The sequence below is a fragment of the Capricornis sumatraensis genome, chromosome 3 (assembly GCF_032405125.1).
Source record: "Capricornis sumatraensis isolate serow.1 chromosome 3, serow.2, whole genome shotgun sequence".
NCBI lineage: Eukaryota > Metazoa > Chordata > Mammalia > Artiodactyla > Bovidae > Capricornis > Capricornis sumatraensis.
The window spans coordinates 177,537,960-177,562,843 of record NC_091071.1 but is presented as its reverse complement, the minus strand read 5'-3'; the positions used below and the strand labels follow the sequence as shown (position 1 = coordinate 177,562,843).

General features: G+C 53.8%; 1 protein-coding gene across 3 annotated transcripts in view; it reads right to left on the bottom strand.

The window, feature by feature from the left end:
- Nucleotides 1–24,884, bottom strand: part of CAPZB (capping actin protein of muscle Z-line subunit beta) — a 137,966-nt gene that overhangs the window by 68,226 nt on the left and 44,856 nt on the right. For all 3 annotated transcript variants that reach the window (XM_068967252.1, XM_068967253.1, XM_068967251.1), the window contains exon 2: nt 4,113–4,202. In XM_068967252.1, the coding sequence (XP_068823353.1) occupies nt 4,113–4,202 (90 nt within the window). The remainder of the gene's footprint in view (nt 1–4,112; nt 4,203–24,884) is intronic.

Here is a 24,884-nt window from a genome sequence, read left to right as displayed (position 1 = left end):
AGCTAGGATCCCACATGCCCTGAAGCCAAAAGACCAAAGCACAAAACAGAAGCAATGTTGTAACAAATAGGTAACTTAAAAAATGGTGCATGTTAAAAAAATTTTTTTTTTTTTTAAATAAAAGGCTGGCCCCACACGGCCCAGTGCCCAGTGAAGCAGTGGGCCACAGCGGGCTGCACACCCCGAGTGGCCAGCCCACAGGGAGCAGCTCCAAGTCTCCGGCTGTTTCCCATAATACCGTCTGTTTTAAATGCTGTACATCACTAATAACATTTCCCCTACAAAGAGGTAAGACAGACAGATGAGGAAGAGGCACCACATTTAACCTGTGGCTGCGGTGTCAGCAATACGAAGTAAAGGCACCCAGCACCACCCTGCTTCTCCCTCAGAGTTTAAATCATCCAGTAAAGGAGGAGCGGTCCCACGTACACTGGAGGGGTATTGTGAAAATCAGTGCGCGCGCGCATCAGTAGTGTCTGGCTCTCTGAGGCCCCGCAGGCTGTGGTCCTGCAGGCCCCTCTGTCCGCGGAGCTTTCCAGGCGAGAGTCCGGGACCATGCTGCGGCCCTGCAGGGCCCCTCTGTCCGCGGAGCTTTCCAGGCGAGAGTCCGGGACCGTGCTGCGGCCCTGCAGGGCCCCTCTGTCCGCGGAGCTTTCCAGGCGAGAGTCCGGGACCGTGCTGCGGTCCTGCAGGCCCCTCTGTCCGCGGAGCTTTCCAGGCGAGAGTCCGGGACCGTGCTGCGGCCCTGCAGGGCCCCTCTGTCCGCGGAGCTTTCCAGGCGAGAGTCCGGGACTGTGCTGCGGCCCTGCAGGGCCCCTCTGTCCGCGGAGCTTTCCAGGCGAGAGTCCGGGACTGTGCTGCGGTCCTGCAGGCCCCTCTGTCCGCGGAGCTTTGCAGGCGAGAGTCCGGGACTGTGCTGCGGTCCATTTTCCTCCTCCAGGGTGTCTTCCTGACGAAGGAATCGAACCTGCATCTCCAGGGCCTCCTGCACTGTAGGCGGATTCCTTACCTGCTGAGCCACCAGGGAAGCCCACATATAACGCGTACGCAGACATAAAGAGGCCAACGGCAGAGCCCATGACTCTACTGAAAAGCTTAGTCATGAACCAGGTATTACGATATACAGTTACAAGTTTATAAACAGTTGGAATACACTCAAGTCGCTTGCTCAGATGACGAAGGCTTACGATCTGTAAGGTTTGGCTGAGGGAGCATTCCCAGCGGTTTGAATTTTAAAACTGCCCCTTTTCTCCTCTCTTCTTTTTGGAAAATTAGATGAAATAACTAGTGTCCAGCTCAGTCCTGAGGACGCAGCACGTGCTCACCGAACGTTAGCTGCTGACCCCCAACCTCCACCCGCCTCCGTCCCTTCTCCAGTCATTCTTCTACAGATAACGTTGCAGGTGGGAGAACAGCCCCGACAGCGACCTCTGGGGTGCCGCTTCCTCCCCGTGGCCCGTCAGGGGCTCCACAGCGCGGGACCCCACCTGGGCCAGTGCTGTCCTGCAAACTAACCCCCGAGGCGGGCTGTCATCCGGCCAAGGCGAAGGGTGGCCTGTGACTCACTCCTGCATTCACCATCAGCGCTGCGACTTCCCTTTTGAGCCCAAGGAGAACCGGCCTACACAGCTCAGGAACCCACTGACCAGGTTTCCAGCAAAGCGGCTACATGCACGTCTCTGCAGCAGGGACGAGGGCGCCACTGAGACAGGACACAGCTGTAGGAAAACACTCCAGTTGCCATAAGAACAAAACAGCCCGCGAAACACCAAGAAGACTCTACCGAGAAAAACCTGCCCATCATCTCTGACTTCCACATTTGCTCTGTTCCCAAAACATAGTAGTAACTCAACTGCAAGCTGAATCGCCATGCAGCCGGGCACAGCGTGACGCTCAGCAGAGGAGCAGCAGCGTGGCCTCCGAGCTGACCGGCTGAGGGGCCTGATCCTACCCGTGGCTTCTGCCTACCCCGGGCCGCGGCTGGCCAGCTAGAGCTCTCCAAGGAAAACAAGCCGTGCAGCTCGGCCCAGCCTGCCTCTCGCGCTGCGACCTGACGGGACTGCTGAGAGGTAACCAAGGCCATGCCAGAGAAAGCGCTCGGTACAACGCACTGCCCACGAGGGACAGGAGTCATTTCAGATGAGCGTGAGGGAACAGAAGGCTGTGGTGATGATGGGGCGATGGTGACGATGCCACGTCAAATCCAAGCCCTCCTGATGACTTCTAAGGACACCTCCCACCCATCCAACTCGATGTTTCATCATTTCCCAACAAAGACCGTTTCTCTGACTCACATTTCACATGCCTATGCCATGTCTGAGCCAATGTTTAAAAATTAGGATCTCTCACATAGAACTCCCAATGTACGGCACTCCCAGAGAAATCTGGAAACAAGCCCCAGAGAATCAGAGCTCCCAGGGCAAGAAGCAACAAGAGTAAACGGCACACTGGCCAGACCTCGTCTGCACACCAAGGCCGCTTAGGCCTTGTGGCTGGCCCTTGTCAGGTGCCGGGTGTGGGACCCCCGATTCTGAGCACATAGTGGGTTTGCGTGCAACTCAATTCAGCCTGTTCCCTCACACTCACCTGAAATGACTCACTGCCCAGCCAGGACCTGCCGCCGTTTCTAGCCACCTCTGCCCCGTTTCTATCACAAGCGCCAGGAGCGGGCTTTCTCATCACGGCTCTCTTCCTGGAGAACCCTTCTCCTTCCTTCCTTCCAGAACTATTACACAGAAAAGGCAGCAAGCTCACAGGTCCGTCCACCAGCTCGCCCTGTCCACACAGCGGCCTCTGTTTTGGACCCTGTGTCTCTATAGACTGACAGCTGCACCATGGACCTTGGGGACTGCTGGCAAGAGTTTCATCTGTGAATGGCCTGAGTCTCCTGCAGTAACGTTCTTCCCCAGTAAAACGGTTCTGAATGCATACAAGGGAACTAAGGACATCGCCACAGCATTTGAACAAGTTATCGAGCTGCTACCCTTAAAAGACATCTGACTGGTGAGCAACAGCTGGTGACTGGTCATCCCTCTGAGAAGCTGAGGGGACACAGTGGCAACAACAGGGGCTGATCGGGGCAGGCTCAGGTTGCCACCCGGGGCCAGAACCCACCGGCCAAATGATCTAGTACCTCAGCTGTCTCTTGATCTTATTTGACTTCTTTGCATGATTTCTCACAGTTTCATAGGTTTTTTTAACACTTTAAACATTTTCAAATAACATTATGGTGCCAGTGACTCTCTGGCATCATTCTGAGACCAGTCACTCAATGTATGTATATATACATGAATAAACAAATGCTTTTTTAAAAGATACACGTGTTTAGTTATCTTGAAATCCCATTACAAAATAATCATTTTGTGATATCTCAGTTAAGTGCATACATATAATATTTTAAAAACAGTTTTACTAATCAAAGAAGAAATCTAAATAGAATTACATTCTACTCCAATCAATACTGTCACAAAATCCCAAAAGTTTCCACAGAGGACCACAGGGAAATCACTCTTGATGATCTCGTGTTGAAACTGCATTGTTTCCCATGCTAAAGAGTAAGAGATTTTTCAATACAGAAAGTGTCTGTCTAAAAACGTTCCCTTCTGGATCATTTGTTCTCATACAAATAAATATTTTAAAAATAGATGTGATGAGCTCTTTAAAAGCCCAGTTTTGTGCTCTGTGCCATTTCAAGTTAGAAGTGAAGCCACTGAGGCACCTGGGAGGCTGGATTTTTGTCCTGCTTTGGCTGGAGAAACGCCCACAGCGGCAGAGACTAGCACAGCCTGGAGCCAGGTCCTCTGGGGTGCATGCGGCCCCTGCCTCCCGAGCCTAACTGCAAGCATCCAGCGCGTGGAAGCACGGCCGCTGGAGGATGGGGTGCACAGTGTTCGCTTCAGAGCCCCCATCTTGGCTTTATGAGCACAGCCAGCGCAGGAAGAGGGAGAGTCAGGGGAAACTCCTCCCCTCTCTGGAGGAGCCTCGTAAGCCAGCGGCGGCGTCTAGCTGGGGGGGAGCTGTCTTGTGTGGTCTGAACTCCACGTGGAACAGGTGTATAAGGCAGCCTAGTATGGCCCCAACCCCAGAGGAAACCGCACAAACAAGGCACCTACCAGATCGATCAGGTCACTGAGGTTTTTCTCGATTTGCTGCGGAGGCAGACGCCTCATCAAGTCCAAGGCACAGTCCAGCTGCTGATCACTCTGCCAAAAGACAAACAGGAGTGTCTGAGTCATTCTGCCGATAGAAACACCAAAACCCCCTGTTTCAAAGGCGCTCCGACAGCTGCAGCTTGCCCAGGTATCCTGAGAGCAGACAGGCCTGCTGCGGGCCCACTGCCACGGCTCCTGGGGGGGAGACCGGCCGGGCCCTCCAGGATGGCAGCATCCGTCTCAAGTGGAGGATTCAAAAGATAGTTACATTTGCGGAAGGGGGCTGAGGGGTTCGGAAAGCTGCCCTGCTCAACACACATCTCAAAGTCTCGCGCACTTCCCTTCTCCACCTCGACAGGCTGGCAGCCGTAGGGCCCCTAACTGGTTCTGCCGTGAAAAGGCTCAAGAAGCAGTCAGGCTTTATTCTCTGCTGTCACCTGGTCGTGACCGCCAGGACATGTCACCAGGTGTGGCTGCCCGATGAGCTCCAAGCCAAGGACAAAAAAGGCAAAGAACAAGACACGCGCCGACATGTAAGGGCTGCAGTCATTCATCCGAGGCTGGGCCTACCTTCCCAGGCGCCAGGCCCTTGCAAAACAGACCAAGAGCTCCCTCCCGCTGGCCAGGTGGACAAGGGCGTAAGCTGGGGTCGGCACTCTGCAGGGCCAGGAGGATAAAGACTGCTCTCGCTCTCACACTCATTTCTTCATTTAATATTCATACTGCACAGTTTCCCTGATGGCCCACTGGTAAAGCATCCACCTGCCAATGCAAGAGACTCAGGTTCGAGCCCTGGTCCGGGAAGATCCTGCCTGCCTCAGAGCAACGAAGCCCGCGAGCCACAGTTACCAAGCCTGTGCCCTGGAGCCCAGGAGCCGTAACTATGAAGTCCTCGTGCTCGGAGCCTGCGCTCCGCCCAAGAGAGGTCACCTCAGTGAGAACCCCATGTTCCACAACTGGACAGCAGCCCCTGCTCTCTGCAGTAAGAGAAAGGCTCGCATGCACTGAAGACCCAGCACAGTCAAAAGAAAGAAACTCTAACATTCACGCTGTGGACACACACCGAGAGCCTCTAACATTCACGCTGTGGACACACCCCGAGAGCCTCTAACATTCACGCTGTGGACACACACCGAGAGCCTCTAACATTCACGCTGTGGACACACACTGAGAGCCACCGTCAGGCATGGCAAAGAGCAATGAGCCGCGGAGGGAGGGAGCCAGGAACTGAGTTGGGGTGAGACCGGGGAGTGCAAGCCATTATAATTCAGTGCGCAGTGGGCTCTCACACAGAAGGAAGCCAGGGCTGCGGACCTGGGAAGACGACGAGGACTACCGCATGTGATGCTAGGAAGTGCAAGTAAGGCAGGCGGGGCCCCCGACACAGCCAACCGGAGGCGCGTCTGATCTGCAGCCTTAATCTGCTCTGTGCAGACCCGTCTCAGGTCTGAAAGCCCTAAACCAACAAGCTCCAGAATCTTTATAAACTACACGAGGTAATCCTGGAAACGCTACATTTGACAGTAATAAAATATAAACTCTGAATCCGACCACCTGCACTTCCATGTACATCAACCACAAACAGGCTGTGGGACAAAGACCCGCTTTATACACACGCAGAGACAGAACGCATATGCTAGCTGAAGGCAGTTTCCCTCCCAGGTAATCGATAGAGCATATACAGCAGGCTGTTTGTAAAAAAAGAAAACCAAAACAAAACCCCTGGCCCCTGGCTCAAGATGACTATCAACGAGAACTCAGACACGACAAACAGGCTGTACTCCGCAAAGAGACCTACGCACACTCCAGAAACCATACACACTTGTTCTGCTCAGTGAGACTTCCCAGCAGCCAGGTATTCCCCACGTGTGCCAGGACCTCTATGCCAGCCAAGCCCCCGGGATGCGCGTCTGGCCCACCGACGTGGAACACACTTCAGTACTTCTAGGCTCAAGAACACACACATAAACTAATTGGACGCTGCCGACCTCTACTCAGTGCTCTGTTCTGCCATTCATTAACTTAGGACCTTGGGCCAATTTCTTAACCTCTAGGGACATCTATTCACCCTGTGAAGGGTCAGAAAGGGAGCTACATTTAAAATGGAGCCAGACGGCCAGAAGGGGGAGCTCTCAAGCACCAACACACACAACACCAGTGACACACTCCAGCTGGGAGAGAGGACCCTGCATGCCAGGAGGAAAGAGGATTTCTCCTTGTCCAGCGGCAAGCCCAGCCCAGGGGAAGACATCACCACCTCGAACCCCCGAACTCTCCCCTTCCTCCAACGGCCATTCCCTCTAAGCACCCCTTCTCGACTTCCTCCTTTTTCTCTATAAAGTAAGGTTCCTCCCCTTTGTTTGCTATACTTTGCTTCTTTTTCCTAAACTGTAATTCTTTGCAATTCCCAAATAAGTCCATTTTGCTGGTACAGTAACCAGCTATTTTATTTCTAAAGGTTGATAATCCATAAAATGAGGATACTATCTACTTCACAGAGTTGTCAGGATGATTTAGAGAATACTTGTGAAATGCATAATACATATTAGTATATATTTGATTAGGAGTGTTTTTGTGTATGCACACAAATACATATTTCAATTTTTAAAAATATTTTTAAATAAAATATTTTGTAACATTTGCCCCACTCAAGCCAACCCAGAAGTCTCTCCTATTGTTCTCAACAGAAGCTAGCTGTCCAAAACTCTGTAAATAGCTCTGTACTCCCTTGGCCACGCAAGAAGAGAAAACCCTAAATGAATCAAGTCAAACTAGTTAGAAAGTATAAACTAATGAGCCAAAGACCTTAACAGATGTCTCATCAAAGAAGACACACAGATGGTAAATAGCACCATCTGAAAAGGTGCTCAACATCACACGTCACCAGAGAAACACAAAGCAAAATGAGATTCTATTACACATCCATCTGAATGGATCGAATCCAGAATTCTGTTAACACCAAAAGCTGAAAAGAACGTGGCACCACAGTAACTCTGATCCGTTGTCAGAGGATACGCAAAACGGTGCACCCACTTCCAAAGACAGCTTGGCAGTTTCTTCCAAAACTCAACATACTCTTACCACACAATCCAGCAACCATGCTGGAAATGAATGTTCTCACGAAGGCCTGCCCTCAACTGTCTATGGCGGCTTTATTCATAACTGCCAAAACTTGGAAGCAGTCAAGACAGCTTCAGCAGCTGAGTGGATAAAGAAACTGTAGTAACACAGACAAGGGGGTGTTATGACGCCACGAAAGGGCATGCGGGAGACAAATTCTGCACGCCCACCAAGTGGCAGAAGCTACTCTGGAGAGGGTACATACTGAATGAGTCCAGCTATGACCTTTCGGAAAAGACAAAACTACACAGACAATTAAAAAAAACACCAGTGGTTGCTAGGGGCTGGAAGGGAGAGTGGGATGAGCACAGCACGGGAATTTCAGGGCAGTGACACTATACTCTACATGTAGTGGCGACAATGGCAGGCAGCTGTCATTCGGGGCGTCCCGGCAGCTCAAATGGCAAAGAATCTGCCTACAACGCAGGAGATGTGAGTTCGATCCCTGGGTCGGGAAGACCCCCTGGAGAAGGAACTGGCAACCCACTCCAGCATTCTTGCCTGGGAGATCCCATGGACAGAGGAGCCTGCATGGGGTCACAAAGAGTCGGACATGACTCAGTGAAACACACACACACACACACACACACACACACACACACACACACGGGCTGACCTGCCTGCCTGCCTGGCTGTGCTGTGTGCAGGTATCAGGGGGATGTGTCGTTTCAAATCTGTCCAAACCCACAGGATGCACAGCCACCAAGAGTGAGCCTGAATGGAGACCATGGATCCTGAGTGATGGGGATGCAGGGCGGGGGCGCCAGCTCTGACTCTCGCAGGGGACGCCCACCGCGGGAGAGGCCCAGGGTGCAGGGGAGATGTCTGCATCTCCTGCTGACCTTTGCCGCGCACCTAGAAGCGCTCTTTAAAAAAAAACAAACCGGCGTTTCCCAACTGGGATGGATTCTGCCCTCCTCACAGCCCCCCAGGAGATGTGAGGACCATACGGAGACATTTTCAGCTGTCATCACTGTGCAGGAGGGGACCTAACGGGAAAGCGCCCAGGACGCTTCTAAACGAACATCCTGCGACGCACAGAACAGACCCCAACAACCTGACCCAACAGGGCAGTAATGCCCAGCTGGAGAGACCTCAGCTTAGAAGAATTGTTCTGGGGAATTACAAACTCCCAGACTCTGGTTAAAGCCAAGAATCCGGAAAACTGCACACACACAGAACATTTTATGTACAATTCTAACTGACAGACTACCCATAACCCTAAAATGTCTGGTATTTGAAAACAGTCTCACCTAGATATTAACAATGTTCCTAAGAACAAGGGAAAGTTCTTAAATATAAGCCTGCTGCTGCTGCTACTAAGTCGCTTCAGTCGTGTCCGACTCTGTGCGACCCCAGAGACGGCAGCCCACCAGGCTCCCCCGTCCCTGGGATTCCCCAGGCAAGAACACTGGAGTGGGTTGCCATTTCCTTCTCCAATGCATGAAAGTGAAAAGTGAAAGTGAAGTCGCTCAGTCGTGTCCGACTCTTAGCGACCCCATGGACTGCAGCCTACCAGGCTCCTCCGTCCATGGGATTTTCTAGGCAAGAGTGCTGGAGTGGGTGCCATTGCCTTCTCTGAAATATATAAGCCTAGCTACACTGAATCTTTAATTCAGACATAATGGGAAGTTCAGAAGGGATTAACCAGAAGCTGAGTATTTAGAAAAAGGAACACAACTTGACCAGAAAAGGTCAACATGAAAAGACCTGTTTTCATGCTTCCTAGGAGCCTGTTCACATGTCCCCCACCCCAATGCACTGACCACAGCCCCACCCCTCGAGGTGCCGGTAGCATGAAGGCTTTCCTTCTGGACAGTCCTCTGACTGCATTGAGTTTGGAGGCATTAAAATATTACTGCAAAATGGTCTAACTTGTATTTTGCATCAATCCCAACAATCTCAATAGGAAATACTCACTACAAATTTCTAAGGCTAAGGATGTCTTCAGCTCAGTTCAGTCGCTCAGTAGTGTCCAACTCTTTGTGACCCCATGAACCGCAGCACACCAGGCCTCCCTGTCCATCACCAACTCCTGGAGTCCACCCAAACCCATGTCCACTGAGTCAGTGATGCCATCCAACCATCTCATCCTCTGTCGTCCCCTTCCCCTCCTGCCCTCAATCTTTCCCAGCATCAGCGTCTTTTCAAAATGAGTCAGCTCTTCACCAAAGCACTGGAGTTTCAGCTCCAACGTCAAGTCCTTCCAAATATTAAACACCTGGAACACCCAGGACTGGTCTCCTTTAGGATGGACTGGTTGGATCTCCTTGCAGTCCAAGGGACTCTCAAGTCTTCTCCAGCACCACAGTTCAAAAGCATCAATTCCTCAGTGCTCAGTTTTCTTCAGTCCAACTCTCACATCCATACATCACCACCGGAAAAACCATAGCCTTGACTAGACGGACCTTTGTTGACAGAGTGATGTCTCTGCTTTTTAATATGCTGTCTAGGTTGGTCATAACTTTCCTTCCAAGGAGTAAGGATGTCTGTCGTTAAATTAGTAAATGACTAAAAAGCTTCCCATAAAGCCAACCAACATGGGAAAACTTAATGACAGCTTGCAAAAAAATTTTAAATTATAGTTAACTGGAGCCCTCTGCTTAGGAGTCATCCCAAATCCTTAGAGGCCCAAACAGGAAATAGCTCAAGAGGAGGAAGAAAACATGGCTGGTCCACAGCTACAAGCAACATGAGTGGCCCCAGAAATAGAATGAGAGTGGGGCTGGGGAAGCAAGTCCCAGAGGACTACAGAGGGCGCTGCCACTTTCAAAAAGCTCAAAACCCAGCAGTACTGAACTCTTCTCTTTAAACTAAGACAGCAAGGCTTTCTTTCCCATTTGCTAAGACAAGGGAATGATAAATACAAAATTCGGAAGAGGGAGAAGGAGCCACAAGGGAAAAATAAAACTTGCCATTCATCGAGGTCCTGCATGAAATAATGGACTCAAAGATATTCATAATATCAGGATGCTTAAACTTACCCATGTGTTAGTATGGTCCTTTACAGCTATCAGCGATCTAAATATTTCTGAGTGGATGTGTGTACAGTTTCAGACTTTCGCACGCGGCTGTCCAATTTCCCCAACTCCATTCAGTGAAGAGACTGCCTCCACTGTATACTCATTCTTGACTCCTCTATCCAAAGTGAACTGACCATACATGCATGGGTTGATTTCTGAGTTCTCTTTTTTATTGTCACTGTTTCACTTCACTCAATATTTTTTAAAGGTAACAGGAAAAAAAAAAAAAACGAGAGCAAGCAAGGACAGGCACTGGGATTAAGGAGCCCAGAGTCTAAAGCCTGTGGAGGGGAGGAAGGAAGGTGTTCTTGCGTGGAACCTACCCCCACCCAGCGTCTGACTTCAGCGCCAGGACCGGGCGCTGAGAGCCTCGCCTTTGCCCCAGTGCGATCCCTTCACGACCACCACCTGGGTAACCACAGGAGCTTGGCAGGAGGCGGGTAGGGGGCTCTGCGACCCCTGTAAGATCTTCCCTCAGGGCAGGAGCTCAAGGCCTCTTGGGGCTTTCGCCTCCAGCCCTTAGCGTGGGGTCAGGAGTGCTCTGCTTTGGTCTTAGCCGCATGGCCTGGGATCTGGGGAGAGGACGCTAAGATTTCCCCTGGTGGGCTGCGCACCTTCCCCAGGGTAAGAGCAGATGCACCCGCCCTGCCCTTCAACACCCCCTGCAGGCCTGCGACTAGGTTTCAGCTCCACCACAGAGCCCTGAGTGGGCACAGGGACGGAAACCTAGTCCCGACCCTCGAGGAGCCGGCCGCAGAAGAGCCCAGGGTCACGAGGCGAGTGTGAGGTCCCCGACCAGGGGTCACGGGAGCCGCAGAGACAAGGCAGCTCGCGGTGCACCGCGAGTGCGCCTCATCGTGAACCAATTCGTCCCCTAGGCTCTCCAGGCTCTTTATTTTCTGCACTGTCACCCTGTGACCGGGGGTTTCCACGAGACGGTTCCTTCGAAATCCTAACTGGTCCTAGACACACTTCCCTTTCATCAAAGGAGCTTTCCCGGCTCCCCCTTCCACTGGTGGCATTTTTCAGGCTGAAAGGTAAAAAGGACAAGAATGACCGTTTTGCGTCACTCTGGAATTGTCTACCCGTTCCATTAGCTGTTGAATAGTTTGAGTGTTCCCGAGGTGACAAGCACTGGTTCTGACACCGTCTCCAGGGGTTCACGGAGCAGTCAGAGTCCACACAGAGAAAGACGGCAGAGGAGTCCTTGCTGGGTGTCGGCACACAGAGAGGACGGCCAGCCCGCTTTGCACTGCTGAGGCTCGCGGCATCTATTTAGACCTCTGGTTGTGTTTTTCAGGACATCAACAGCGAGGGAACGTTTTCACTCTGCTGGTTTCTCACACGGCTTGAAGAAACACAGGAAGTGCTTAAAATCACCTGATGACAAGTAAAACAACTGCTAATACTTTTTCAGGACAGTGAGTCAAACAAAACACTATAGCTGAAGAGATACCCTGGGATTTTCAGAGGCTGGGCGATGCTGCTAAGCATCTGCACGCAGTGGAACCTGCCGGCCACAGGAACTCCAAGGGCAAAGACTAACTCGGAAATCAGCAACAACGGCGACTCCACCTCCAGCTGGGGGTGCAGAGGACAGGACATGTCCTAGCCGGGGCTAAGCTCAAAGCTTAATGAAAGGAACACCTCTATCCACAGAAACGAGAAACCCTGGAGCAAATGTGCACGAGTGGTGCTGGGACCATCAAAGACTCCTCAGCAAGAGGGGAGGGCGCCCGTGGCCCGTTAGGCCTGGCTGCGCAAGGCTGCCCCAGGCTAACGTGGAGACCATGGGTGCGACCTGGCTGCGCAAGGCTGCCCCGGCTAGCACACAGACCACGGGTGCGACCTGGCTGCACAAGGCTGCCCCAGCTAACGCGCAGACCACGGGCGCGACCAGACAGAGAGGCTGGGAAAGGCTGTGGCCTGGCTCCAGGAGGAGCGAGGGGGCAGCGCAAGGCCGGCTTCAGCCCAAACCCCAGGGGGCAGCGGTTTTCTCGGCAGGCTCCAGGGAAAGGAACGGAACCTCAGTGCTCCCAGCAGCTTTGCGTTGGTCGACTTCGTAAGTACAGCTTCTGTGGCATTCTGCTTGGCCTTTAAAACTCTAAAACCTGCTTCTCCAGGAGGGACTGCTAACTGCTAAGTTGCTTCAGTCGTGTCCGTCTCTGGGTGACCCCAGAGACGGCAGCCCACTAGGCTCCCCCGTCCCTGGGATTCTCCAGGCAAGAACACTGGAGTGGGCTGCCATTTCCTTCCCAGGAGGGATTAGGAGCCCCAAAGATTTCTCCACAGAGGACTGAGAGGAATATGTCATGTCTTAGAGAATGAAGCAGACTAGTTTCCAAAAACCCGCCTGAACAAGCTCTCCCACCCCTCGCCTGTCTTGCAGCGTGACTCGGCCATTGCCCCCGCTGAGGGGTGGAGCCCACGTCCCCCCAGCCCCCTTTGGGATGGGGAGTCTTCTGACTCCTACAATCAGCAGGGCCGACCTCGGTCACTTCTGAGCCATAAGAGGTCATTCATCCTCCCCCTTGCCTGCTCAACACTCGGGCCTGCCGCCCCGCAAGCCACGCTGTGGGGAAGAACCGCCTGATGAAGACAGCCCACCTGAAGAGACGCTTGCACGGTGAAGGGAGAACCCTGGCCAGCCTGCAGGTGCTGCCGGCTTCAACAGCCTGAGATCCTGAGCCAGAACTGCCCGGCCGAGGCTCTCCCCTGAATTTCCAGCCCCAGAACCAATTGAGATAACACGTGACTGCGGCTCTTTGTGGTCACCAGGTTCTGGAGTGGCTCTGTGAGATGGCCACAGTAACTGACGCAGGAGGAGGCCCGTGGCGCCTGGGGGAGCCAGTGTGACCAGGGGTGGGGCTGGAGAGGGCGGGAGGGCCAAAGACTGTAAGAGGCAGGACACACAGGTCAAGGGAGCCTGCTAGAAACGAGGGGTCTGAGATGCCTGAGCTTTCCAGTGGGGGCCCTCTGCCCCGCACCAGACGATGCCACAGCCTCACTGGTGTGTGTATGACTGTGCGCGCCCTTTTAAAACAGCGTCTTTCATTTCAAGGACACGCAGGAACTTCAAACTGCTCTGCTCTCGGAGCAGAAGCCCCGCCTGGCCTGCTCCAGGGACTGTACTTAACAGCATCTGTCTATACATAAACAACCAGCCAAAGCTTCAAGGCCTTTATAGTTTGTTCTTAAATTCATCAAGTCCTTCCCTCGTTTACATTCCCAAGAGGCTTAGCAAATACTTCACAGACAACACAAAGGCCAACTTCGCTGGAACCCAGGCTGATTTATCACAAGTTTATGGAGTCTAAAGGCACCGTGGTTTTTGTCTTGTATAATCTGTGACCCAACAGGCAACTCTGTTTAAAAGCTGAATCTGTTTTCTGCCATGTGGGCTGGGAACAATGTGTGCCGGGGGCTAAATGGGGAAGATTTGCAGGGCGGCCCGGCCAACCGCTCATCTGCAGGCCACTGGGAAACTGCACAGTTTGGATTAACAAAAAGAAAAAGTGTTTCCTTGCCCTGACTGAGTGCCCTCTGGTTGAATCCTCTGCGAGGGAAGCGGTGATGACAGCGGCCGGAGGGCGGCAGTCCACCAGGCACACACATGGCGTGCCTTCCCACGGGAAATTCCAAACCCTACACCAAGCCCCGCAAAGCCACAGGGGAAGCCCACCTGGCTGACCAAGCCTCCACTGAGGCTCTTCACTGCTGGGTCATCTTCAACACAAAATTAACCGTTTCAAGGTGAAAGCAATTCAGTGCCTTGGGACAATGTTGTTTTGATCACCATGAAAACATAAACACAAGTCTCTGCTTTAAAAAAAATATTCTTAAGCTAGTGCTTAAGAGTCCGTACTTCCAGCACGGTGGGAAGGGGTGGGTGGGTGTGCGAGTTCAATCCCTGGGCGGGGAACTAAGATCCCACATGCCAAAAAAAATAAAACGAAATTAAAATTAAAAAATAACAGAAGTCCTGCCAGGATCACAGGGATTTAGATCCAGATGGACCTTCCAAGTTCATCTAAGGCCTGACCCCCTGTTTTACAGACAGACAGTGAGGCTCAGAGGAAGCTGTGCAGGGCCCCACGGTCAGCGGCAGAACCAGCGCGGGCCCCGGGTGGTGCGGGGAGAGCGTGCTCCCACACTGGGCCTCCTCCCACCCGACTCTGGCCCCGCGCCGCCGCCGCGGGAGGAGGCACCGCCCGCGAGCTGAACGGCTGAGACGCGCGCGGCCCCTGCCCACGAGGGGGACACGGCCGGCCGGCGCCGCGGGGAGCAAGGGCCGTGGGCCCTCCACAGAGCTGACCTTCCAGACGCCCGAGGCGCCCGAGCACGCGCGGATTCCGGTCTCCGCAGCAGCTCCTGGGGCCAGCGCCGAGGCGCGGACGAGCCACCTTTCCATTAACCCTGAGAGGGGCTGCCTCTAATGCTTCCGCACGGCAGCGCAGGAGCGCGGTGACAGCGCCTCACCGGCAGAGGGGCACCGGCGGGCGGCCCGCTCCCGCAGCGCGCTCCGCCCCGCTTTCTGCATTCCTCCACCTCTCCGGTCAGGCCACCAGCCACATTCCCTGCCCTCACCTGCCATGGCTGGGGAATCAGAAGCCTGCAGACAAACAGAACACAACAGGGAACAGACCCAACCGCGAGAGGAGCAGCAAGTCGCAGAGTCAAACACTTGGGTCCAGAGTCACCGTCCCAGAGTCGGTGAGCACCTGACACCGCATGAAGCTAGGTGTGTGTGTGTGGTGTGTGCGGTGTGTGTGTGTGGTGTGTGGTGTAGTCTGTGTGTGTGTGTGGTGTGGTGTGTGTGTGGTGTGTGTATGTGTGGTGTGTGTGGTGTGGTGTGTGTGTGGTGTGGTCTGTGTGGTTGGTGTGTGTGTGGTGTGGTGTGTGTATGGTGTGGTATGGTGTGTGTGGTGTGATGTGTGAGTGTGTGTGTGTGTATGGTGTGGTGTGTGTGTGGTATGTGTATGTTGTGGTGTGTGTGGTGTGTGTGTGTGGTGTGGTGTGTGTGTGTGGTGTGGTGTGTGTGTGGTGTGGGGTGTGGGGTGTGTGTGGTGTGTGTGGTGTGGTGTGTGTGTGGTGTGGTCTGTGTGTGTGGTGTGGGGTGTGTGGGGTGTGTGTGGTGTGGTGTGTGTGTGTATGGTGTGGTGTGTGTGTGTGGTGTGGTATGGTGTGTGTGGTGTGATGTGTGAGTGTGTGTGTGGGTGTGTGTTGTGGTTCTTCCCCTTTCCCTGCGAGGGGAATGAAGCAGGTCAGCCCTTCATCCTCGCAGCGCCGGGCGAGTCTGGCCCCCAGGGCGTCCCCAGGCCCGCGTGAGTGCTGGCGCTCTCCCGGGCTGGGAAGCACACAGCTTATCTGCCAGGACTTCTACACAATAGCTTTTGGGTGCTCCAGGGCCCTTTCCTCCCTCATTTTCTGCTCACTTGACACAAGTTTTCCATTTAGGCTGCCAGGAGTCTCAAGAAAGGCAGGTGGAGTGTTATTTCAAGTTTCCAAGTCATTAAGTACCGACAGAAAATGGCAGACTTCCCAACTCCCACCCCACCAACACCCTCCTCCCAGTTTGTAAGGAGTGCATTGCTCCCCTGAAACCAGAATGGGAGACGGGACAGAACTTCTGGGGAGAAAACAATAAAGAGCTGACCACAGTCCATGTTCACCCACAGCAGACCTCCTGCCCTTTGTCCTCCTGGGTTCTGTTCAGCTTTCTTTCCTCAGTCCTCTGACCCTCTCTTCAGCCCAGAATGGCACCAAGACATGGTCTTGCCATTTTGCTTTTCTCCCTGTTTACTGGAGTCCCCAGGGTCAGCTTCCCTGGTGGCTCAGACGGTGAAGAATCTGCCTGTAATGCAGGAGACCCAGGTTTGATCCCTGGGTCGGGAAGATCCCCTGGAGAAGGGAATGGCAACCCACTTCAGTACCCTTGCCTGGAGAATCCCGTGGACAGAGGAGCCTGGAGGGCTGCAGTCTACTACAGTCCATGGGGTTACAAAGAGTGAGACACGACTGAGCCTCTAACACTTTCCCCAAGGCCAGCTGAGGCCATCAGAAACATACAAACGGCACAGTCCTAGCAGAGACCCCAAATTAGCTCAACTTCCCCTCCAGCAACGAGAATGTCCAAGTGCCTCTCCCCCTGATGTTTACTCTGCAGCAAAACCTAGCAACCTCCATACAGGCTCCATGTTGACTCCTTCAGCGATCGGCTGATTTTCCCGTACACATCCTTCAGGGAATGAAGGGTCCAAAATGAATCACTCAGGAGGTGGAGTGCTCTCTCGGCTGTGGGGTGGGGAAGGGAAAGGTTTCCAATACTCAATGTTTACATTCCCCAAATCTCTTAACTGCAGACCAGGGGACAGCTTCTCTGCAGGGACAAAGCTAACGTGGTGAGTTTGGTGCACAGTGAAAATTCCCAACCAGAGTCAGCAACTGGGGTCTGCAAGGAGGCACCAGGGTGCAAGCGCACTCTACCTGCTCAGGCAGAGTCCCTGCTGGGAGCAAGGCACGCAGCACAGGGTGTATTCTGGAAGCAGATAAGGGTCCCTCCTCTGGCACCCTCCACCTCTATCGGCCCCGGCTCGCAACCTCAGAGAGCCTGCCGACCGTCCTGCGTGTGGGCACTCCAGTTCCAATCAGCACTCAGCCTAAAGGCATAGTCTTTTCTCGGGCTTCCACTCTGGGCCACCGGAGGGCCGGGCACTGTCTGTGCGGCTTTCGGGAAAGCCTCACAGCAGCTTTGTGAGATGGGCACCGTCACCCTGGCTTTACAGGCAGTAAACCGAGGCTCAGAAAGGTCCGGATCCTGAACACGCACGACAGAGGAGGACACAGAATGAAATCCACGTTCTGCCTCCTGTGAACACACGCTGTGTGTGTGTGTGCACGTGCGTCTAAGTCCAGATCCTGAGCACGCACGACAGAGAAGGACAAAAAACGAAACCCACGTTCTGCCTCCTGTGAACACACACTCTGTGTTTGTGTGTGTGTGTGTGTGTGTGAGTGTTCCATTGCTAAATCGCATCAGACTCTTTGCAACTCCATGGACTTCAGGATGCCAGGGTTCTCTGTCCTTCACTGTCTCCCAGAGTTTGCTCAAATTCATGTCCGTTGAGTCAGTGACGCCATCTAACCATCTCTCTAGAGAATGCTACACAACCCAGACTGGAAGAAAGTTAACTTCAAGGGACTGGGAAGAACAACTTGCTAGCTCAAGAAATCAGGCAGGGGCAGCAAGTCTCTGATTCCAGGCTGGGCAAACGAGGGCCAGCTCGACCTCCTAACAGACTCTGAAACCTCCTGTCCCCCTGCACTGCAGACTCTATTCTTACAAACACTATCAGTGATGGGTGCATTTCTCGAAAAAGGCACAGACTGTCTCTCTTGTAGATGGTTTCCGGACTCCTCAGAAGATCTGCAAGGCGCCATGACCTACTGTCTGATCGTGGATGTTTCACAGATGTCTACAGCTGCTGCCTCTGCAGGGTCCTGGCGGGTTTCACGTAACAAGAGACTGATCCCTCCACTTTGTCAACTGGTAGCTAAAGACACAGGTAGGGGGATCCCAAGGAGTCTTCAATGGATGCCTTGCATGCCGTCCACTTCCACCTTGATGGCAGAAGAAATTCAAGAAGCCGCTCACCAAAGTCAAAGATGACTGGAACAGAGCATCCTTGTATTCCACAGAAGAGTTAAAAGAATTTTGCGGGGGGAGAAACATCATCCACGTGTTCATGGACGAAGGCTGAGGAAAGGATACTCCTTTCTCATGGCAGAAGCAGCCAATTCACATGAACCTTCCTCTAAACTGAGATGGGCTGGAGGAAATTCGCAACATTTTGGCTGCGGGTTTCTGCCAGTAACACACTGCACATGCTTCCAGAGGACTGGCCCAAAGCGCCACCAGCACAGAAGGACAAGCTGCGGTGGGAAAGCTGGAAGATTTAGAGGATGCGAGGGAGATGAAGCCTCCTTCCAAGCACTTCAGCTAGAAGAGGGCAGTGCCGCCTTCTGACTTGCATCCAACGGGCAGCGTGAGGAAAAGAGGAACACGGGGCCAAAACATCCACCAAAACAGCTGGCCCACTTCTTCCCTGGTCCCTGACCTCTCATTTCAGACGCCAGCGGGAGGCAGCACAGAAAGCCCCATCTCCGCCTGCCCCATCCAGGTCAAGGGCAGCTCCTTCGCATGGCGCCACACCTCACTACCAACCACGGGCACAGCACAGCCCAGTACAGGGAATCCCGCAACAATGCCAGGCCCTCTGGCGCTCCCAAACACAACCCAAAGCTTCCACCGCCTTTGGTGACGATGAAGGACAATGGAAAGTTTCCCCAACCCGTGACGGATTTGAAATCCAACTCAAGATCTGGTACAAGGCTCTCCTCGTCCAGCTGTCAGGACCCACCGGACGGGGAGGTGCCTAAAGGCGAGGTCCTTCCAGCTTCCTTATCTAGGACCTAAAACAGATCCCCTCGCCAGGCTCCAAGTGGCACAGAAGACCCCAGGAGTCAGACAGACGTGGGTTCAAATCTTTCAACGCCACCTCCTAGAAATGGAGATCTGGGAAAGTCCTTCACATTCCAGAGTCTCAATTCAGTCATCTGTTAAATAAAACTAATAATAACACCTACCCTGCAGCCTTGTTTTGAGAATTTTATAAAGTGTGTATACAGAAACTAGCAGAGTTTCTGGAACGCACTAAGTGCTCAGTTAAACAGCAGATACTATCGCCAACCTCTTCCACGGAATCTAGCTTCGGGGGCACAGGACTCAGCATTCCCACATGGCATTAACACGCCACCTACCCGCGTCTGCGGTTCACACTGCCCGAGGGCACGCCAGCTGGGCAGCCACGGATAGGGGCTGAGCAATCAAACCGGACGTGGCCGCCTCTTCTGGGCCAGAGCAAACTGGTCTTTTCCTCTCTCAAAAGACAGGTTTCCTTCGAGAACAGCTCGCCAACAAGACGTTTTCACGAGCTCCAAACCTTCTTTCCATCCTTCACTGAACACTGAGTGCTATGTCTCGAGAAGGTTGCTGGCTGAGCGAGGAGCTTAAAAGTCCTTCAGTGAGTAAAACTAATTAAATGAAGGGAAGCACCAAGTGCCAACCCCAAGATATCTTTGTCACTGGAGGGCAACCGCTTTGCAGGGGTGCCTTAGCTTTTGCTGTGCGGCAGTGCAGGTCGGCTGCCCCGGCGTACATATCCCTGCCCTCTCTTGCGCCTCCCTCCCCTCCCGCTCCCACCAATCCTCCGGGCCGTCAAGGGGCACCAGGCTGGGCTCCCCTGCTACACGGCAGCTTCCCACCAGCGACCTGCTTCACACAGGGCAGCATATACATGTCAGGGCCACTCTCTCCACTTCCCCATTCTCTCCTTCCCCCGCTTCTATGTCCACACCAAGGCAGCTTCTTGAAAACTGGACACTGGATCTACCCTGGTGGTCCAATGGTTAAGATTTGGTGCTTCCAGGGCAGAGGGCGTGGGCTCAATCCCTGGTCAGGGAACTAGGGTCTCGCACGCCCCATGGGGCACAGAGTAAAAACAATAAAAGAAAGAAACAGAAACCAGAGACTAAGCTCAAATGCTGCCCAGCACCATGGAAACCGCCTCTGCCTCTACCGCCCAGAGGAGACCCCGCCAGCAAACACCGCCACCGCCAACAACGCCTGTCGCCGGGCAGGGACTCCACGGCAGGACCACACTTACGGGCTTAGAAGGCACTAATAGAGACAACAGCTAAAACTTACTAACATTGCTCCAAGGGCTTTAAATGCCACTGTCTCCCCTAATCGCACAGAAGTGGAAAGTGTGGCGCCGGGAGGGTCCCCTGGTAACAGCTGGGGCGGGGCTTCAGCCTGCCTGTGACCCCAAGGCCTGCCCTGTGCTGTCAGGCAGCCAGGCCACCACCTGCTGCCACCACGCTCCCTTTTTGTCCTAAGGACCTCGGCGGCCACCGCTTTGTTTTCAAGGCTCCAAAAGAAGAGCAAAGAGCTTTGCACAGCTGAGCAGCCTGGGAGGGAGGCAACATAGCGCTCCAGCTGACAGTGCAGGCTGGAGAGAAAGGCCTGAGTTCAACCCTGACCCCGCCAGGTCTCAGCCGTGTGCCCCTGGAAGAGTGACTAAGCTCTTCCGTGCCTTACTCAGGTCTCCCCATCTACAGATCAGGCGTAACCACAGCGCTCCCTGGCAGTCTGGTGGTTAGGACGCCGTGCTCTCACTGCTGGAGGCGCGATCTCTGGTAGAGGCCCTCAAGGTTCGATCTCGGGTAGAGGAACTAAGATCCCACAAGGCCCGTGTTGCAGTTAAGAAAGAAAGAAAACAAAAAACGAACAACAACAACAAACAACCGAAAATCCCCCCAAACGACAGCAAGACACCCACAGGCAGTTAATTAAGCAGCACCACATCATATACTGGCATTTTAAGGGTCAAGCGGGGGTCGTCCTATAGAGCACTCAGCACACAGTTGGGACACGGTCACCGAGTGCATTTTACATGGAAGATCAACAGAGAAGAGCAAGGAAGAAAAGGTAGTTGGATACAACCCAAAATTTCAGAATAAAGGCTTCGCGGGCTTTCCGCCAAGTGCTGGGACACAGGGCTGGGCTTGTGTGTGTCCAGACGCAGTGCCAGCGGGGCCTCAGGACAGCAGAGCCCCACGGGCTGACGGTCTGATCAGAGAAGGGCCAGACGAGGCTCGGAACTGTGGGCTGAGCTATTTCAACATGCGCCTCTACAGAGCCAAAGTTCAAGGATGGCTTGTCTTATAATGCTTTACGACTCTGAACACTCAACTTCTCAGAACAGCGTTCTCCTGGTCCACAGGAGATAAAACCGTATCTCATCCAGATACAAATATCCACTGACTGATCACTTTCACTGAAAGCAGTCTTGCAATTTGGGACCTTCAGTAAGTAAGGGTATTCCAAGAAAATAACATCTGAGGACCAGGTGCTGAACAACTCAAGGGCCAGGATGTTATCACCCCGGTCACCTCCAGCTCAGACAGTCCTCACCCACAGAGGAAGGTGACACTCAGAGCAGGCAGTGCACAGCGGAGCCTCACGCGACATGCTCTCCTAAACAAGCTTTTGAGTGGGATGCTTGCTAAATTTCCAATACAGGAAATAAATGGTGACATCAATCACTTCCTGTCTCTTGGTCACAGGAATAAATAGAGACGGCAGAGTCAGCTGGCCTACGGCGCTCAGAGCCCTTCTGCATGGTCTGAAAGGGCTTGATGTGAAATGGAGAATCTGTGCAACTGGAAAAGCGATCAGGAACCAGACACACTGGGCAGTGAAACTCCCAGCAAGGCGGCCTTCGAGGTCTCCACGGCTCGCAAGGCATTTTCCCCGGGTTCCCAGCAGCCCAGGGAAACTGAACACACTGTTTACCAGGGACCCCAGAGAAGCCAGCCTCAACTCACCAGCGGGACAGCTTCATGGACACAGAGAGAAGACATGCTTGCTGCACTTTGCCAATTTCCTTACATTTCACTCCTAAGTTCTGAGACCGAAACGAACGGGAGGCGCCACAGGAGAGCTTAACAAAGCAGAGGGGCTGTTTTGCTAGGCTCCTGCCTCCAACGTGAAGGGAGAAATCAATTCACTTTCCCCTCTAACCCGTGAATCCCAGGAGAGGGCCAGTGTTTGGATGGCCTACAAACGCTCAGCTTCCCCGCAGTGCCCCAGACGGGGATCCATCCATCCACGTATTGTTCTTACCTCCCACCTCCTCCCTGTTTGGGGGAGGGGGCCGGGCACACAGTTCCGAGGTCACGCTCCTCACTTGAGGGATCGTGGGAATGCTTACGGACACACTTGCCCCAGTGCCGCCAGCTGGATCGCCACGTCCTGATGGGCTGGGGAGGACGGGGGCGCATGGAGGCAGATGTTCTGTGTTATCGTAAAACAAACAGACAAGGATCACGCTGTGCACCCCTGAAATACGTGCCGCCCTGGGCTTCGGTTAGAGCCCAGCAAAGCCGGGGGAGAAAAGAAAAGCAACAAAGCGCCGGCCACTCTTCCCCCCCTCCGGAGTGTAGTGCCGCCCGAGAGCTCAGGGGCCGCAGGTTAGAATGAGAAAATTCAATTAGGAAGCAAGGATGAGGCAACCCAGAGCATGCCAAGCAGAAGAGGAGGTCTTCCCAAGGTCCCAGCGCCGAGCGGCACCTCAAAGCGCCCTGGAAGGTGACCCGGGGGCTTCCCATGCCCTCCGAGGGATCCGGGGCCTTGTCCTAGCTTTTACTCGTGGAACTGGAATCTGGACCAGGTCTGCCCTACACCATGCGCTTTCCCGTGCGGCTTCCCTAGCGGGCCTTGGCACAGAAGCCAGGGCTGGAGCAAGGTCCCCGCTCTCAGATGCGCGGAGCTGTTCCCAGTCTACACGGACAGGTGCCCAGCTCCCCACTGGAGGCTCACGGGCTCTGAGGGGCCATCAAGGTCACCAGCAAGGGCTATCCTTTGCTCCTCTAGGGTTCCTCCATAGCCAAGGGCAGGCAGCTGGTCAGTGTTGGGAAAATGGCTTCGCTGACGCTCACAGGATTAAATCCAGAGCAAGGGGGCAGGGGCAGGAATCTGTTTCCAATCAGTGATGGAAAACAGATTTCCTCTTCAGCCAGGATTCTTCCTTGCACGATGTGACCATCAGTGGGCTCCACCCGAGACCAGAGAAAAGCAAGGCGGTATGGAGCATGGTGATACACGCTAAGAGATGAGCCCGTCACAGTCAGCAAACATATGCCCCGCGGAAGGTATTAGCAAAACTCCCATCACGGAGAGATGAGATGAAGTACATATCCACCTCCTCCCTGTAACCCACTTCCTTCCCTGTTCTACACGTACAGAAATAAAGTTTCAAAACCATCTTAACTACTGTGTCCTTCCTGCAGAGCACAGGCATGCACTTTCACATTAACACGGGAGAAGATGGTTATCAACTCCCAAAGTCTTTGAGTCAAAGGTCTTTTGTCTTTGAAGAATCGAGAACCTAAAGAGTTTTCGTGACTTCAGAGGCCCACTTCCCCCTCAGGAAAGCCCTGAAGCACCCAGTCGTTCAGCCTGATAGGTGTCGGCGGTGGCCGACTCCCCGCGTCCCAGGGCGGCGCTGGGCGCACACCTGCCATCCCCACCCACCACCTGTCCGGGCATCCAAAAACGCGCCACTTCTGGGTTGGCAACACTGCCTCAAATCCCTGCCACAAGCCACCATGTCCTTCCTCAGCTCCCGGCCACACTCCAGGTTCTGCCTGTGCTCTGCCTGTGACACAATTCAGGGGGGTCCCCGGGGTCAATCCCACTGATGTGCCGAGGGCTCACCATGTGCCACTCATCCTGGAGCTTATTCCTGTTAGATTTGGCCCCTGGCGTCTCCTTGGGTGTTTTTTTCCCTTTTTTGATGGTGGGTTTGTTTATCTTTGGGGAGTTTTTTCGTTTCTTTGAGGGACTCAAGGTCCTAACATCGAGTGCTTCCTCGGCAGTTTCTCCGGCTGCCCTCATACCCTTTGCCCAGGCATAAGCAAGCAGGACGGTGCACAAGGGAGCAGACCCATGTGTACAGAGATGATGCGCACCGCCGCAGGGCAGAAACTAACAGCGCTGCAGAGCGGTCACAGTCCAGCAGAGAGAAAAGAGGAGAGCGGCACAGGGCCTGGGCACGAGCAGGCGGGTGGCTGCCCAGTTCCCAACAGCTCCAGCGAAACACACATCAGCCGCCTCCAACAGACCACCCAGAAAGTACTTCGAGGTACACGCATTCAGGGAACACACCAGTACAAGACCCACTGGTAACGAATATTTGTTAGAAGTGATGCTGGGAAAGATGACGTCAAAACAACTTGCTCTCTTATGCAGAAGTATTTCTCCTGAAATCCAGCCCTGGCCGCTCAGTCCAACCTCTCCTCACAGCAGAGGGTAAATCCTGGTCCAGCCCAAGGCCAACTGCTCCGGACGGCGACCCCTGGATCCGAAGCCACGTTGCCAGGACGTGTGGGCTGCACCCCACGGGCAAGGTCAGGAGAAGTCTGTGGACATCCAAGCTGAGGTCCCGGAGGCAGAGTGACCCAGAATGAGTGTCTGGTACCTATCCCTGCATGCCAGTCTCCTCACGCGCTCCAGCTCATCCTGAAGGCAGGCTATAGCATGTTACAAACTACGCTCTCAAAGAACAGTGAAATTAGAAAACACACCTAACACTACTCGGGGCTGCAAACTCTAAGAGTGAATTCCAGCTGGTTTGTCAAGCGTTTCTCGGCTGTGCAGCTTGAGTCCAGGCTGGAGCCCGGTCCGCCCGTCCCTGCCTCAGCACCCCAGGAGGGCGCCTGTCTGGGGACTCTCCTGGGAAGCGGAGTGAGAGCGGGGGTGTCCTTGGGAGCACGTCACGTCCTCTGGGACTCAGCCCGCCCAGCTCCGGGAGAGAAGGGTTTCAAGGCAGAAACAGAAGGCCTGCTGGCCCCAGGGGAGTCAGGGTACGGGACCCCTGTCTAACCTCCTCCCTCGAGCACCGACCACGCATATAAAGAACGAGCCATGGACGGCAGGCTGTAACGGGTGTGCTCCACTCGGTACACA